This window comes from Pelodiscus sinensis, chromosome 2 (genome assembly GCF_052426305.1).
Source record: "Pelodiscus sinensis isolate ZL-2025 chromosome 2, ASM5242630v1, whole genome shotgun sequence".
Lineage (NCBI taxonomy): Eukaryota > Metazoa > Chordata > Testudines > Trionychidae > Pelodiscus > Pelodiscus sinensis.
This window is the reverse complement of record NC_143053.1, coordinates 234,608,196-234,626,376: the sequence shown is the minus strand read 5'-3', so window position 1 is coordinate 234,626,376 and position 18,181 is coordinate 234,608,196. Positions and strand designations below refer to the sequence as shown.

Genomic DNA, 18,181 nt, shown 5'->3' with positions numbered 1-18,181 from the left:
TGAAAAATATTCCATGCATCAGCATCTTAAATAGTACCATTGTAAACTCCTGAAGATGTAAGGACTGTCTCAGTTTGTCCTTGTGGCCTGAAACATTCTACTGAAGCTCAGTAGTCAACTGATTACTGTATACTGTCAAAATTGCATGTACAGTGTATATTACATCTATACACTATTTTGCCATTGTTTGGAAGCAAGCATTTATAACATAGCATTTTTTCCTTCATAGTGTGTTCTGGAATCTGAAGAACAAGTACTGGTTATGTATCATAGATATTGGGAAGAATACAGTAAAGGGGCAGACTACATGGACTGTTTGTACAGGTAAATTTTGCCAAAGTTTTTAAATTCAGTAACTGAAAATCACTGGAGTAAGAAAGTTTGAGAATCATTTGTATACAGTTGACTAAAGAATGCTGTAGAGGATGAGATGGTGGTTGCTTTAGCCACTGGTTAGAACATGGCCCAGATTGCTAGTGGCTAGAGAGTTACTTGATGATAGTCTATACGAAATAAGATTCTCAATTAGTATTTAGTGCAGTGATTCCCAAATGGTGCTCTAGTGATGATTTGTGGAACAGATGCTAGTAGTCTATGGAAAGCTGTCTGGCTTGGTTGCACCAACTCCCTCCTTTGTTTCTACATGTTACCCTACATTAAAGGTAACGGGGGAACTCTGTGTAAGCTTATCTCTGTCACTCACGGAAGTTGGTCCAATAGAAGATACTAGCTCATTCACCTTCTCTCTGTAGTTCACTGTTGTGTGTTCAAAAAATATTGAGTCACTATCTGCACAGTTTAGATCCCTTAACAACCTTATTTACTCCAAGGTTATCCTCTTAGGGTTGCGACTGATTCCTGCCTTTCTGCTCTCTGGGGCTCCCTACAATCCTGTCTTGGTGGGCTAGATCATCAGAATTGGGGTTACCACACCTTTGCACAGCAACCCAGACACTGAACCAGTGTAGGTCTGGGAGGGCTCAACTATGAGGGTCCAGCACCCAGGAAACCAACCCCCAAAAGGCAGAGGTAGAAATTAACTAAGTGGAAATACTTCATTATACTACTCAAGTACATTTTTTCCAGTATTTGTACTTGACTCAAGTAATTTATTTTTGTGGTACTTCAACTCAAGTAGTTACTTTCTTAAAAAAATCGTACTTTTTACTCTACTACAATTTCTGGAAGCACTTAATTACTCACTACAATCATTCTGGTTTGCCTAAGCACAGCTTCATGTGCAAGCATCCAAAAAAAACCGAACAAGTACAATGCCCCAGCCAACGAAGAAACCTTTTAATAGCCCCATCAATACCTTTTCATTCAAAAACAGTATCTCAGCAGGCACTGCCAGCCTGAGCCACTAGGGCGGCTGGCCTGGGTGATGTGCTGAGGGGGCAAATTTGAATAGTGTCATGGACTTTACCTCGGCCCAGCCAGCTAAATAGGAAGGAAGCCCAGCAGCCACCTCAACCGTGGTCAGGGAGGACAGAGGCACTTACTTGTGTCAAGTAAATCCTCTGCTCTGGTGGGAGGAGCAGCAGCAGCGTAGGTGCCCAGGGCAGGAGCTTCCCTTTCTCCCTAGGACAGAGGGCCCCCTGTAGAATCCCTGTGGTGTGAGGGTGGGACAGGCTATGCTGGAAGACGATCAGGGTGGGCAGCTGAGTTTGATGGGGATTAAAGAATTGTGTCTGTGTGCGCAGCTTCCCTCTATATGCTGGCTGGCTGGGATTTGGAGCAACCCTGCTATATGGGTGTGTGCTAGTGTGGAGCAGGTGTGGGTTTGCAAGTGAAAACAGCGATTGCAAGTGAAAACAGTCGGATCAAAGTATGTTACTAAATTAAAATGAACAAAAATGTTCAATTCTAATCCACTAAGAAACTTGTTACATACAATTTCTTACCTTAATTAGCTTTTCTTATCTCAGGTTAAGAGTTTCAAGTCAGAGTTTATCTTTACTCTTACTTGGGTCTACAGCTTTTTCAGCGTTCTAAGTTGTTAAGTATCCTCTTAGGGTGGACCGGGCATATCAAAGATCAGCTAAAGACAAGGACTAAAAAAAATAAAAAATGATGGCTTCCCATTGCTTAGATTTTTCCCTAGGGCAGTAGTCTTTGTTCTCCTCCCCTCCTCCTGGCCCCATCCCTATAGAAAATTACCAGGTTCAAGATGGATTCCAGTACTAGGTGGCATGGTCACATCTTTTTAGGACCAGCCACAGTTTGGGATTATAGGATAAACAAGACTACAGGCAGTCCCCGGGTTACATACAAGATAGGGACTGTAGGTTTGTTCTTAAGTTGAATCTGTATGTAAGTCGGAACTGGCGTCCAGATTCAGCCGCTGCTGAAACTGACCGCCAGTTCTGACTTACATACAGAATCAACTTAAGAACCCCAAGCGTCCCCAAGTCAGCTGCTGCTGAAACTGATCAGCAGCTGATTCCAGGAAGCCCGGGGCAGAGCAACTCTGCCTCGGGCTTCCTGTAGTCAGCGCTGGTCAGTTTCAGCAGCGGCTAAATCAGGAGGCCTGGGCAGAGCAGCTGGGGTGCTGCTGGGTTGCTCCAGTAGCGCTGCTCCTCGGCACTACTGGACCAACCCAGCAGCACCCCATCTGCTCTGCCCCAGGCGTCCTGATTCAGCCGCTGCTGAAACTGACCAGCAGCGGCTGAATCAGGACCGGAGCAGCTGGGGTGCTGCTGGGTTGGACCAGTAGTGCCCAGAGCGGCGCTGCGGGACCAACTGGCAGCACCCCAGCTGCTCTGCCACAGGCGTCCCGAGAAAAGCCTAGTCTGCTGGGGGAGGAGGGGGGGCGTACTAGCTGCGCCCCCCCCACCCCAGCAGACCAGGAAGACACGGGCGGCGGACTGAGACGCACCGCGGTCCCGCCGCCTGGGTCCTCCGCGGCTTGTCTCCCTGGTCTGCTGGAGGCTTTCCCGAGGCTTTGCAAAGCGGCGGGGGGGCTCGGGCAGCGAGGCAACCCAGGCGCACTTGGGCTGCCTCGCTGCCTGAGCCCCCCCCGCGGCTTTGCAAAGCCGCGGGGAAGCCGGCAGCGGAAGTAGGAATAAGAGGTCCTCCGGAAAAGGGCTTTATTCCGGAGGATGGTGCCAGTCTGGACCCTCTTTTCCAGCTTTCCCCAAGCTGGGAAAAAAGTGGCGGCCATGTTTATTTAAATCCCGTGGGGGATATTTAAATCCCCCGCGGATTTCCCTATTCCAAAGTTAGAAATTAGCATGCCTCTTCCGGAGAAGGGGCCAGTGTCGACGTAGCCCAAGGGCTTAGTGAAACTGGTTTATTTAACAGTTCATTCAGCTAAAGTAGTTATTCCTTTCCAAACATGCCTAGAAAGAAGTTACTTTGTGCAATCAGAAGAAAAGGCTGCAGCTTTCTCTCCTTCAAACTTTAGCTTTGTTTTTTGTATTGGGGTAGTGCCTAGAGGTCCCAGTTAAGGAGCTTCAACATTGTAGTATAGGCATTGTGCAACATAGCAAAAAGATGATCCTTGTGCCAAAACCTTATATGCACTCGGTGCCTTGTTTTATATTTAAATTATGACACATAGTTGGCTTCAGTACCTAACACACATCATCATAATCCACTAATAAGCAGTAGTCACATCATTCCAGCTGCCTAGTTGCCAAATGTTTGATAGACCTCATAGCAAAGTACGGTAAGGTGAAACTTGCAGTGGTTTTACAGGTAGCATGCATGAAAGAGTGAAGAGCTGATTCAAAAGCTTCATAAAGGGACAGTCAAGATTTGTGGCTTTGGCATAAGACTGGCCTCTCAGTGTATGGGAAATGATAGATAAGGGAGGGAACAGGCTAGAAAGGTCCTTAAAAATGAAGGCACTAGTAGCTTTTCTTTGGAGTGGAGAAAGGGGAGCCCTTGGGTGACTGCAAAAATAGGTGTGGCTTGTCTCCATCAGTCTAGAACGTCTGGATTCAGAGAGTGCCTTGAATAAATAAAAATTGGATGTTATCCTTTCTAAAACTTTCAGTGAGAATTTTTACAATTTGGGATGTCCTTAATGAAACTTCTTGCTTTAAAGATGTTTCTCTGACAAACTTGTAATGTTCCAGAAACATAAATGAGGAATTTTCAGACTCTCATAACATGGACCTGATCTTAATAGGGATATTAAAAAGCAGTTGAGTAACTGAAAATCTCAGTGGTTATGCATGGCAGCATAAAGCTTCTACTTCAGGTTGCACAGTGCACCCAGCTCCCCAGGAGCTCTTGGCTGCTGACCCTGTGCCTGTGGAACCGACTGCACTCCCAGCCCTGCTCCTGGGGAGCTGGCTGCTGCCCTGCACTGCTGGCTCTATTAACAGAGCTCTATATTAGAGCCATCAGTGCAAGGTGGCAGCTGGCTCTTCAGGAGTGGGACAGGAAGTCTGTGTGCAACCAATAAGCTCATGCTTATTGGTTGATGGTTTAAGTAATTATACTGTTAAATCCCTAGATCTTTTTTTTTAAAAAAAAAAAGTAATATGCCATTTCCCAGTCCCTATGGCAACTCCACCAAATTTGATTTAATAAAATAATGTATTTTTTAGTTGTTACTCATGCAGTAAGTGTGGTGACTTTTTAAGAAATGTTGTGTTGTCTACTCATGTAGCCTTTCTCACATCTGGTCTCTTCCTTCTCCCTGCTCACCTGAACTTGCTTCCATGGTGCTTTGTCTCCTTTCCCTTTTCCCTTTTCCTTTCCTTCTGTCATCTTAATCCTTTCTCTCTGGGTATACTGACCAAGCTCTTTTTTCTTTCTCTCTCTTCTTCCTCTTCTCCCCCCCCCCTTCACCCCAGAAACTTCTCCATGGTATTTGGCAGCTCTGTCTCACTAGTAGCTGTGGCATCATGTAATCAGCTAGCTGTGTGTAAACCACTGACAAGTGCTCTGCAGAGGACACTTCAGAAAGCACTTCAGTGTGGTAGTTGCATGTTCCCATAGCCTTAGTTTCCCACTAGTCTTGTAGTGGCTCTGTATGACATTGACGTTAACTACCTTGAAAAAAAAATTAGCGCTCAGGAAGCTTGCCCTGTATCCTGCAACTTATAACTCTACCTGTTGACTATTCAAGTGGTGCTCTGACTTCTTCAGTCACATCCTCTCTAAGCAGTAACGGAATCTGTCTTCTCATCCTCTCCCTTCCCCGTTGCTGCATAGCCTTCAGCAGTGCAATTTGGGTTGCAGGTGGAGCTGGTCTGGGGTAGCGATGTGAAGGGTTAACCAGTAAGCCTCACCCTTAACAGCTAAGGCTTACCGATTTAAGGTTAATGGGTGGGTGGGCGCTAGAGCAGCTCTCTGTCTGCCATGGACAGGGGGCTGCTCCAGTGCAGCCCAGGCGTCCTGCAGGCAGGGGCTATTCTGGCAGGGCTGGAGTAGCCCTGTCTGCAAGTGGGCCTTCCCCATTTAACTCTCTTTAATTGGTTAACCGGTTAAATAGGATTTTACATCCCTAGTGTGGGGATAGAGCAAATGATTGGGCACAGAGCTGCAGATGGGGGCAGAGTGGAGCAGTGTCTGGGGTTAGAGCAAGATGAAGTGTGTAGTTGGCCCTGGAAGTGAAGCAGGACTGGAAATGTGGTGCTCTCTTCCCTGATCCCTGTGGGTCTGGCCAGGTTTTCTGGGGTAGAAGGGCACGGGGGACTCCAGTTGGTAACCACTGCTTTGTTGAACTCACGTGCATTGAGCATCTGGCTGCAAAACTTGCAAGCGTGCACATAGTTATTCTGTATGAAAGCTATGCAGAAGTGTGTGTGTGTGTGTGTGTGTGTGTGTGTGTGTGTGTGTAAAGTTGTTGTAGTATTTAGGTCCAATGTACAATGTGGTGATATGTTGCTAGCCTCAGAAATACCACTCAACTACATACCATTTACATTGATCACGATGCAAAAATTCATATAAATATCCACTTATATTATGTAACATAATTGGATTTCACTGCAATTTTGTGTGAGAAACTTCTCTAGAAGAGTTCAATTTTTGAATTTGTGGAATTAAACTAAGACAGCTACTGATGTTAGAGCCATTCCAGTCACTTGGAAAGCGTGTCTCTTTTGGTATATGTGATGAGTCACTTGTGGTGATTGTCTTTTACATTAGAGATGTTAAATAGCATGTAATTGAATTGTTTAAATGAATCAAATATTATCAGTTACATGACTGTTCAATAATCCCTGGAAGAGGGGCTAGCAATCAGTGAGCTCCTGGTCCCTTCCCCAGCGAGCCCTCTGCCACCTCGTGCTGCTGCCTTTCTAACAGAGCTCACTGTGAACAGGGACTGCTCTGTGGGATGCTGAAGCAGCCCCTACCTGTGTAGAGCTCAGACCTCTTGTGGACAGGTTGCTGCTGCAGATCAGCATCTGTCCGTGGTGAGCCTGGGCCTGCTGTGGACAGAGGCTGCTTTGCGGCAGCTACTCCCTCTCCCCCCTCCCCCACATGCCGCTGTCAGAGGCACAAGTGGGGGAGAATTTATGTAGTAAACAGGAAGCCCAGGCTTATTGGTTAGTCGTGTAGTTGTCTGCGCGTTGACATCTTTAATTTACACATGTTGAATCATAGGTTTTTATGAGAGACACTTGATTAAGTAGTAGTACCATTGTTATACACAGGGTTAAAAATGTACATGAGTTTCTGAATTACAATGAGTCAGGTTTTTTAAATCAGTTGAAGCTATATTTTATCCTGTAAAGTTCAAAACCAGTAGTAATGGTGAAAATTTTTGATGCTTTAGAAACAAATATTTTGAGGCTAAATATTTTAAAGATGTGGAACATGGATATAAAGCAGTTGAAGGAAAAAAGCCTGTTTTCACTGTAGCATTGGGATAGTTGCTTCACCTAGGGTACTTCTAGACTACAAGCCTCTTTCAAAAGAGGCTTTTTGGAAAGAGCTCTTTTGAAAAAGCCTGTTTCGAAAGAGAGAGTCTAGACAGCCGCAAGGGTTTTGAAAGCCCTGCTTGCATTCAAAGAAGCCTCTGGTAGTTCAGTTGATGAACATAAAAGCTAAATGAGGAATAGTGTTGAACGCTAAAGCTTATTTTTGTTGTGGTTCTTCTGTAAGCTTTCCCTGATGACTTTAAAAGATGGAACAAAAACAGGACTATGTAGCACTTTAAAGACTAACAAGATGGTTTATTAGGTGATGAGCTTTCGTGGGCCAGACCCACTTCCTCAGATCAAATAGTGGAAGAAAATGGTCACAACCATATATACCAAAGGCTACAATTTAAAAAAAAAAAACACATGAAAAGGACAAATCAAATTTCAGAACAGAAGAGGGATGGGGTAAATCTCTGTGAGCTAATGATATTAGAGGTGATAATTAGGGAAGCTATCTTTGTAATGGGTAAAGTAATTAGTCTTTGTTTAGACTGAGATGTAAAGTGTCCAATTTAAGCATGAATGACAGTTCAGAGGATTCTCTTTCAAGTGTAGTCTTAAAAGGCCTTTGAAGCAGGATGCAGGTAATCAAGTCGTTGAGACAATGTCCTTTCTGGTTGAAATGGCAAGAAACTGTTTTTTCTTTGTGATCCTGTCTAATATCTGTTTTGTGGGCATTGATAAAGGATAGCACCTAGTGCAAAGAAGTCTAATACTCCATTATAAATGCTGTTGACTCTGAGAGTCTCAAGGTCACTTGCTGTAGTACAGATTGAACATCTCTAGTATTACACCCCTCAGGACCTGACAGGTGCTGAATCAGAGAATTTGCTGAACTACTGGAAGTCAGCAGGGTCTAGCAGCGTTACCAACACTTCCACTACTTGCTGGGCTCTTAGAAGACATTTAACTTAAGTAAGCGCACAGAACACTGAGAGCCAAGACTGGTGCTGTAAACAAACTTTGTGACCATGGAAAACTTGGCCACATCCATAAGTGGACATCTGGGTAGTTAAAATGCCTGACGGTGGATGTTGCCAGATGAGAGTGTGCCGAATTAGGGAGGTTTGACCTATATTACTTGTGGTGCTTCTGATAATTAGAGAACTCTGATAATATTTACTAATCTCTGTCAGGTAGTTAGTCCTGTTTTATGGATCTGTGAACTTAATCAGAAATTGAATTGACCAAAGCTGCAGAGCAAGTTAGTGACTAGGCTACAGTTAGAGCATGGGAGACAGGTATGAGCAGCACTGGAAAAAGAACAAGCTTTTACAGTATCAGTGTTTTTTTTACCAACACTTTACAATCTGGCATGATGTGAAACTTGGCTATTAATGGATACTCTCAGATAAGGTTCCATACTTCTATTAACTGAGCCTAGTTTTGAATACGAGGGAGTGGAGCTTTATTCCCTGAAGAAAGGCGCATAGATTTCAAAATAACCAACCTGTTAGGAAATAATGGGCTTGGTAGTGTGGATGCTCCACTTCTTATTTTTGCAGTCAGGGTTTTTGGACTGTGTAATAGTCTTCCTTTAAGCCATGTCTCTACCTGCAGAAAATTCTCACTCCTAAACTCTACAGGCACACACCTTTACTCAGTTCAGAGGGCTCAAAGTGTGATCTTGTAAATTTCACACATCCTTATTAATTCCTAGGACTCAGGGCATAACTGAGTTTGCAGGATTTTACCAGTGAAATCCTTACTTTCTGTTTGTTACCAAGCAAGCAGAATTTACATGATAAGCATACATTGCCATGCTCTCCAACCCTGATCAAGGCAGCCAAACTTCCCCTGTTGGCAAGGTCGGTCTTGCATGGTTTCTGGTAGCTGCACATCACAGTTGGTCAGAGGATTCTTGGCCACCGTGATCTTAGACAGTGTCTTCCAGGTCTTTCTTCCCTGCTCCTTTCTGTTCCTGTTTTCCTGTCTTCCTTTCTGCTGATCATCATCTTGGATAGAGATGTAAACGACTAGGTTGACTACCTGATAAGTCTAGGCTTATCAGGTAATTGAGTCACTACTCAATAGTTGCTTCCTCCCCAGGGGAGAGAGTAGGAAGCAGTGTTAGGGGAGAACCAACTTAAAAGCTACTTCTCAATTGTGTAGCTGTGTTATGCTGAGAGAGAGAGAGAGAGAGCATCTCTCTCTCTGATGTAACACTATGTCCACAAGCAGTTAAACCCTGACAAAACTTTACCTGGGGTTCGGGGTTTTTTCCATGTCCATGAGCGGCATAATGTTTTTAAGTGGAAGTGTAGGCCTTAGTTTATTTACTTAGCGGACCCAGCTAAGGATTGTTTTAATATTCATAGGCAAACCCTATTTTATTACCTTCAGTATTAGATTTAAGGAAATAATCTAATGTCTGTGCTGTGTCCTAGCCCAGTAGTAAGGGATGTTGGGTTTTTTGTTTTAATTTCAGTCTTTAGGTGTCCCCTGAGTCTTAAGTTTTTTTCCTGTACCACCGTGTCGTTTGGAGGGATAAGAGAGGATGAGCTTTTTTGGTTTTATTCTGCAATTGGGCCTTAACTTGAGTCCTGTATGGGTGCACTTTTTATTACACAAAGGTAAAATAAAATAGCAGGAAGTCTCTTTTTTAACTTACAGTAATGTTATATGAAATAAAACTGATTGTGCTTGGAATCTTATATTTGAGGTTTCATGGTATTGGTTTTCAAACTCTTTACCATCAGATCAGACTTCTACCAGAAGAAACAAGCTAAGGTCATACATTCATGTGTGTGGGTTTAATGTGAACTAAAATGAAAAAATACAATATTAATGAAACCTGTGCTATATATAGTTACAAGAGCCTTCACATTTACATGCTTCATTGTGCACACAAGAACAAGCTCACCTACTTCAATTTCAGGGTGGAAATACTGACCCAAATTTAAACTGAATAGTGATCCAGTCTACAAGCTAAAGACTTGTTTCCAAGGGAGCCCCTGTCTATTTACAAGATGAGAACATTGCCAGAGGCTGCCTGTAGATAGCAAGACTGTGTGTGACAGGGTTAAACTAGATACATTAAATTGCTATAAGTTAGTTTCTGCAGGGAAGGTGTCACTAGCCTCTGTTTGCTAGAGCTGGGCATGGCCAACAAAGGATGGAACATTTTGGTGAACTGTTCTGTTCATTCCCGCTGGGACGCATGGGATTGCCTGTTGTAAATATACAGTATACTGGGCTAGATAGACCTTTGGTCTGACTCAGCATGACCATTTTTATGTTCAGTAGTTGAAAGTTAAAGCTAGACGGTTTCAGAATAGAAATAAGATGTACATTTTTAATCGCAAGAATAACATTGCAACAGTTTACCATGGGTTGTATAGATTGTTCTTTACTAGTTATTGCAGTGGTCCCCAACGCAGTGCCCACGGGCACCATGGCGCCTGCCGGGGCATTCGTGGCCACCCACCGACAACCTGGGACGGCCCGGCGCACGGGAGGTGCCGGCCCCAGCCGCGCGGCGCTTGGGCGGCTCCAGCCCCGGGGCACATGCGGTTGCTCAGGCGTGTGGTGCTCGAGTGGCGCCGGAGCTGGCCCCAGGCGCGTGGCTCGGGCGGCAGCGCCAGCCCCAGGCCCACGGCACAAGGCGCTCAGGTGGCCCCAGCCCTGGCCCTAGGGCACACGCTGGCACTGGGTGCAAGGGCATCCCCGTCCCCTGGCGTGCCCCCGGACGCGCGGCCCCGCCCCCGGGCGCCCGGCGCGTGTGTGGCCCCCACCTCCTGGGCACCCGGCGAGTGAGTGGTCCCACTTCCCGGGCGCCCGGGAGCCTCTAAAGGTTGGGGACCACTGAGTTATTGTAATGTCTAGGTATACCTAAAGCAAAATACAGGACAATGTAGTACTTTAAAGACTAACAAGATAGTTTATTAGATGATGAGCTTTTGTGGGCCAGACCCACTTCCTCAGTCCAAATAGTGGAAGAAAATAGTCGCAACCATATATACCAAAGGATACAATTTAAAAAAAAAACACATATCAAAAGGACAAATCAAATTTCAGAACAGAAGGGGAATGCGGGGGGGGGGGGAAGGTAAATGTCTGTGAGCTAATGATATTAGAGGTGATAATTGGGGAAGCTATCTTTGTAATGGGTAAGATAACTAGAGTCTTTAAGACACCTGTGCAAAGTGTCGAATTTTAGCATGAATAACAGTTCAGAGGATTCCCTTTGAAGTGCAGTTTTAAAAGGCTTTTGAAGCAGGATGCAGGTAATTAAGTCATTGAGACAATGTCCTTTCTGGTTGAAATGGCAAAAAACCGTTTTTTCTTTGTGATCCTTTCTAATATCTGTTTTGTGGGCATTGATCCTTTGGCGAAGTGTCTGAGATGTTTCTCCAATGTACATAGCAGACGGACACTTTTGGCACATGATAGCATAAATTATATTTCTGGATGCGCAGGAATGTGTGTTCTTGATCTTATAACTCACTTGGTTAGGTCCAATAATGGTATCAGCAGAGTGAATATGTGGACAAAGCTGGCAACAGGGTTTAACACTGCACTTGAAAGGGAATCGTCTGAACTCTTGTTGATGCTAAAATTCGACACTGCGCGGGGGTCTTAACGAAGACTCTAATTATCTTACCCATTACAAAGATAGCTTCCCCAATTATCACCTCTAATATCATTAGCTCACAAACATTTATCTTCCCCTGTCCCCCGCATCCCTCTTCTGTTCTGAAATTTGATTTGTCCTTTTCATATGTGTTCTTTTTTTTAAATTGTATCCTTTGGTATATATGGTTGCGACTATTTTCTTCCACTATTTGATCTGAGGAAGTGGGTCTGGCCCACGAAAGCTCATCACGTAATAAACCATCTTGTTAGTCTTGTAAGTGCTACATAGTCTGCTGTAGCTGAAGCAAAATACAAGACTAACACTGCTACATTTCTAGGTATACCTAGACTTCAGTAAGGTGTTTGATACGGTCTTGCATGATATTTTTATCAGTAAACTAGGTAAATACAACTTAGATGGGGCTACTACAAGATGGGTGCATAAGTGGCTGGATAACCATACTCAGAGTAGTTATTAATGATTCACAATCCTGCTGGAAAGGCATAACAAGTGGGGTTCTGCAGGGGTCTGTTCTGGGACCGGCTCTGTTCAATATCTTCATCAACAATTTAGATATTGGTATAGAAAGTACGCTTATTAAGTTTGCAGATGATACCAAGCTGGGAGAGATTGCGACTAATCTGGAGGATAGGGTCATAATTCAAAATGACCTGGACAAATTGGAGAAATGGTTTGAGATAAATAGGGTGAAGTTTAATCAAGACAAATGCAAAGTGCTCCACTCTACGAAGGAACAATCAGTTTCACACATACAGAATGGGAAGCGATGGTCTGGGAAGGAGTATGGCAGAAAGGAATCTAGGGGTTATAGTGGACTACAAGTAAAATATGAGCCACAGTGTGATTCTGTTGCAGGGAAAGCAAACACGATTCTGGGATGTATTAACAGGTGTGTTGTGAGCAAGACACGAGAAGTCATTCTTCTGCTCTACTCTGCGCTGGTTAGACCTCAATTGGAGTATTGTGTCCAGTTCTGGGCACCGCATTTCAAGAAAGATGTGGAGAAATTGGAGAGGGTCCAGAGAAGAGCAACAAGAATGATTAAAGGTCTAGAGAACATGACCTATGAGGGAAGGCTGAAGGAATTGGGTTTTAGTTTAGAAAAGAGCAGATTGAGGGGGGACATGATAGCAGTTTAGGTTGGACATTAGGAAAAAGTTCCTAACTGTCAGGGTGGTCAACACTGGAATAAATTGCCCAGGGAGGTTGTGGAATCTCCATCTGTGGAGATATTTAGGAGTAGGTTAGATAAATGTCTATCAGGGATGGTCTAGACCCGTGGTCCCCAACATGGTGCCTGCGGGCACCATGGCGCCCGCGGGGGCATTTCTTTGCGCCCACCAAGTGCTCAGGGCTGGCCTGGCCCCGGGCACGTGGCGCATGCATGGTGCCAGAGCCGGCGCGTGGCGCACGGAGATCGCCGGCCCCGGGGGCGCCACGGATTCATGCCCCGCTGCGCATGGGGGGCGGGGAGGGGGGGGGAGAAAGCGCTAGCGTCGTCCCCGGGCGCGCAGCGTTTGGGGGAGGAGGGGGAGTGGAGAGAGCGCCGGCCCCGGGCGCACGGCGCTTGGGGGAGGAGGGGGAGTGGAGAGAGCGCCGGCCCCGGGCGCGCGGCGCTTGGGGAAGGGGGGGGGGGAGAGAGCGCCGGCCCCGGGCGCGCGGCGCTTGGGGAAGGGGGGGGGGCAGAGAGCGCCGGCCCCGGGCGCGCGGCGCTTGAGGGGAGAGCGCCGGCCCCAGAATGCGGCTATGGGGGGGCGCCCGGCAGGCGAACGGCCATGCCCCCTGTTGCCCGGCAACCCCAAATGGTTGGGGACCACTGGTCTAGACAGTATTTGGTCCTGCAAGGAGGGCAGGGGACTGGACTCGATGACCTCTCGAGGTCCCTTCCAGTCCTAGTATTCTATGAGTCTAAGAGTGGACCTTTCCTACAAAGAATACCCTGGTACGTACTTTGTAAAATTCTGTAGCCTTGTTGTTTAATAGGTCAGACTAGATGGAGGTAGGGAAGCTATATTGGGTTGGGTGGGCACTAATACACAGAAAAATCAGTGGGGGGGGGGGGTCTAAACACAAGTGAGAACCAAAAAGAAGACCCACAGTCTCTGATTTGTCCTTCAGTTGAGAAAAATCCACCCCCCCCCCCCCCCCTCCTCTTAGCAGTGGCCTTCAAGGAAAAAGACACTTCCCATCAAGTTCCGGCTCCATCAGTGAGACTGGCATAGAGACTCACACCTGGTGTGATATAGTGGGGGTACCTTGCTGGTTGCTATGCTGGGGCTGTGGGTGACCCCCACTGGTTGCTATCTGTAGCAGGACAGGGGATGAGTCACTAGGCAAGGGTGTCTCAACCTGTCCGACCTGCTACCCCCCCAGGGAGAGAAACAAAGGAAGGTGGAATGCCGCCCCTGGCTGGGGGCAGGGCTGGAAGTGTGTATGTTAGTTTCTGTCTGGGAGCATGGAGGAGACAGCCTAGAGAAAGGGGCTGGAATTTAGGGGCCCAGTCTTCTCCATCTCAAGGCCTGCCCTGTAACCAGATTACATTGATGCTGTGCTGTATCCTGGAGAAGCAATAGACTACCTCTAGTCTGGTGGAGTCTGTCCATGCCATTATGGGGGTGCAGGAGACAGGAAAACCCCAATGCGCCATCACACCTGGCCCTTGGGCTGGAGTAACTATTCTGGGGGCCTGGGGCTAGTAAATTTTGTGGAGGCTGTTCAGGCTGTGCTGTGGTACCAAAATGAGAGGTGCATTGTTTGGGAGGGGGCTGCCAGGGATGGGGTGAGGGGTCTAGGTGGGAGGTAGGGTGTAGGAGTAGGGTCAGGATGGTGGTATGGTTGTCTGGGAAAGAGAGGGCAGAGGATTTGGACTCCTGTGTCACCTGTATCCTGGGTGGGCACATGTGGCTCTGCACTGCCTTGCATTTGCAGGCATCTCTCCTCACCCCTCCTATTGACCACAGTTCTTGTCCAGTGAGAGTGATGAGGAGAGAGCTTGCAACACACCACATGGACAGAGCTCCTGTGTGCTGCTATTCCCCTGGCCGGGAGATAGAAAGAAGGGCAACGGCCGTGTGCAGGGCTGCCTCTCTATTCTCCCCTCCCCACCACCACCACCAGGCAGAGCCTGAGCCCCAGTAGTGGGGATCTTTCACTCTAGATAAGCTAGGGCAGGGGGCTGCTGCAAGGAGTGGGGCGGAGGCCTGTGTCTCATGGGTGGATTTTGTTTGTAGTGTTAAAGCTACCATTGCCACCAGGAGCTTGGAGAATCCCTGGACAGGAAATCTTGCTCTGATCTGGCTGCTCTGCTTAGATGCTGGAGATACCCACTTGGAGTTGAAATGGCATGCAAGAAATCTAAAAGCAAATGTCATACAGCATTTTATAATTGTCTAGAATGTAAATTAGAGGCAAGTTTCAACACCTACAGTATTAGTATACCTATTTTGAATTACATGTTCACTCTCAACATGAGGGATTATTGCAGAAGAGATCATTTATCTGCTCAAGGCTCTTGTCAAGCATGCTACTTGCCCTTTCCTCCTCTATAGCAATGTTAAGACCTTAACTGCAAAGTGGATATTAAAAACCACTTTTTTTTACATACCTTGCACTTTGAGGAACATGAAGTTCACTGGTTGCTTGTGACAATAGTACTGCATTCCTGTGAAGTAAACAAAAAAAATTACATTTCATGAATTAGCTCGGTAGTATTTTCTCCATCTTACACAAATAAAATAAAAGGCTATCCCACAACTTCTGAATCGCTTCTGGATTTTATCTAAAGAGTTATTTAAGATAAAGGAAAATGTTGGCACAAGAACAATGGGAATAAACTGGCCATGAACAAATTCAGAAGTAAGATACGACATAAATTGGCAATAAAAAACATTTCTAACTGTCCATCGAAGGTAGGGATGTTAAATATTGGTTAATTGAATAGTTGATTAACTTCATGAATTTTTATTGGTTACTCAGCTATTCTATAGTCCCCAGGCGTAGGGCCGGCAGCCAGTGTTCTCCAGCCCCACTCGAAGAAGCCCCTGTCACTTCACCCCGCTGTGTCTGTATCAGAGGCAGCAGTGTGAGGTGCCAGGTGGGAGTTGGCCCACAAAGGGAGCAAGTTTAAAAACTAGCTCCCCTTGCGGATCAGCTGCCTGTTGCCCTGTCCAGGGCGGGGGGCTGAGCTCCCGGACCTGGCGCAAGCTGAACCTGAGTCAGGCTTCCTGCCCACTTGGCTTATAATACATTTTAAATACATTGACCTTCCTCTGCAGCATGAAGTGCAAGTCACTTACTGGGATAATCTGGGTTTCTCTCTTAATGAATTCCCAGATATGGTGCCTCTTGATCCCTCCTGTACTCTGCTTGTGGTGCATAATAGTTTAGTCTCCTGAGAGTTATAACATTTTCTCTAACTTTGGTTGTTGGATTTAGTATGCAGGGGCTGGATGTTATTGATGGCCTGTAATATACAGAAGTTCAGATTAGTGAAGTCCTGCGTATCCACTATATATCCACAGACCATTTTTTGCCGATAGTGAAGCAGATGCAAGTACCTCCACAGAGCTCCTTGCCACCCCACCGTGCTGCTGGGCTGAGAGGAGGCAGTGCGGGGGGCCAGGCAGACCCCCTGCTCCTGGTGGAAGAGCACAAGAGGTTCACCTCACTCATTCTGAACATCCCTCTGCACGAGGAGCCCAGTGCCAGCACTGACCTGGCTCAGGGAGATATGCTGCTCACCCCTCACTGCTGTTCTGGCACTACCAGCTACTGCAGCTGAGAGCATGCATGGGGGAGGTCAACTGCCCTGCTCCAAGTAGAGAAGACCCAGCTTTGCAGTGCTGGATCTATGGGGGAAGTGGGGCTGGAATTCTGGGACAGATAGGGGACAGCACCCTGGGCACAGGCTGGGCTACCTGCCCCTAGCTCTCCCAGTCTCTGTGAGCACCTGGGGTGCTGGAATACTCCTGACCGCCTCCTGCAGGGCAGGTAATTTGGTGTCAACAGTGAGGGCTCCTGGCTTGCTGGGGTAGCCCTGGGGGTAATGCATGTTTGAGCCTGAGTGGCAGGGGCTGTCCGCCACCTGCTCTTTGCACCACATCCCATCCAGTAGCTCAGGCCCTTCGGGCAGCACCAAAGTCCCTACCTCATGGCCCAGCTCAGCAGTTCTGACTGCATTCCTAAACAGCAGGGCCTACGCCTGCTATGGGCATTGAAGCGGACAGGACCCCAACACTGTACCCTTCCACGCTGCTGTGATATGACAGAAGGTACTGCTGCTTGGTGCTGTCATTCATGAGCGCCCAGCAACAGCACCAAACAATGCAACATCCATTCCCTTCCTCCCACCGCTTCTTAAGACCTTGCCTCCATGTTGTCCCTTTGCCCCCAGCCTCTGCTTTCCTGCAAAACTCCCGCCCCTCTGTGGGGCTACGTCTGCACTGGCATGATTTTCCGAAAATGCTTTTAATGGCCAATCTAGGCACAGCTAGAAAATGGCGATCAGGGCTTTTTTTTGCGGAAAACACTACTGTGCTGTCTACACTTGCCCTTTTGCGCAAAAGTCTTTCGGAAAAAGACTTTTGCCCGAATGGGAGCAGCATAGTATTTCTGGAAAAGCACTGACGATCTTACATGAGATCGTCAGTGCTTTTCCGGAAATTCAAGCGGCCGGTGTAAACAGCTGGCAAATTTTTCCGCAAAAGCAGATGATTTTGTGGAAAAACTTGCCAGTCTAGACACAGCCTGGGTGCAGATGCAGATGAAGGTAAAACCCAGCTAGTGAATCGGATGAAGGGTTGAGCCTGGCAGATGTGGATTGGAGGCAGATGCACTTTTTTTATGTCCACACAGGACTCTACAGATTAGATGATGTGGTGATCGCTGCTGGCCTTAAACTTTGATTCTGTGACATTGGAACAGTCATCCAACGGTTGTGCCAATTTTCTGTCACTTGTAATTTTAAAGTAAACATATGCTGTAGTTCAAATGAATTAACTCAAGGGAGGCCCTGCAGCCTTTGTTTTAATAGAAGTGGTCTTATCTATGAAATACTGTCATTTTCAAAGACATCTACACTCTCATTTGTGTGGTTACAAATGTGTTGGAGTATTTGGCCTCTTGCATGTTTTGTGCCCTAGAGCTTGATTGAAATGCTTGTGTTTCCACAGGTACCTCAACACGCAGTTTATTAAGAAGAACAAATTAACTGAAGCTGATCTTCAGTATGGCTATGGAGGTGTGGATATAAGTGAACCACTGATGGAAATAGGAGAGGTAAATACAGCACAGCTGACAGCCACCATGGGCTCCAGGGCAAGGTGTGGGGGCAGGGCCAGAGCACTAGCCTTCAGTGATGCCTGGACTATGGTGTGCCTGCCTTCCATCTGTTCCAACCTTTAGGGCCACACGGAGCACCGCTCCGGTGACCATTCAAAGAGGCCTGGGACTACTGTGGCAATGTCAGCTACTGCTCCCTTTGTGTCACAGGGCCTCTTCTCTCCCCCATTGACAGGCATTGATAAGTGCCTCTGAAAGTAATTATAAGGAGTGAACATAAACGGTACATAACACCTTGTATATTTCAGTTGTGTTTTTAAACCATGATTATACACCTTTTTAATTTTAAAAATCTATAGCTTGACTTTCAGTGGTAGTATTCCAAGTATTTGGCACCTTGGAAAATCAGGTTAAAAAG

At 46.5% G+C, this 18,181-nt stretch overlaps 1 protein-coding gene across 5 annotated transcripts in view; it reads left to right on the top strand.

Moving 5' to 3' along the window:
- The window catches only part of CUL2 (cullin 2), an 89,622-nt gene that overhangs the window by 16,708 nt on the left and 54,733 nt on the right, over nt 1-18,181 (top strand). For all 5 annotated transcript variants that reach the window (XM_014578525.4, XM_006133006.5, XM_075922692.2 and 2 more), the window contains 2 exons: nt 230-324; nt 17,655-17,760. In XM_014578525.4, the coding sequence (XP_014434011.1) occupies nt 230-324; nt 17,655-17,760 (201 nt within the window). The remainder of the gene's footprint in view (nt 1-229; nt 325-17,654; nt 17,761-18,181) is intronic.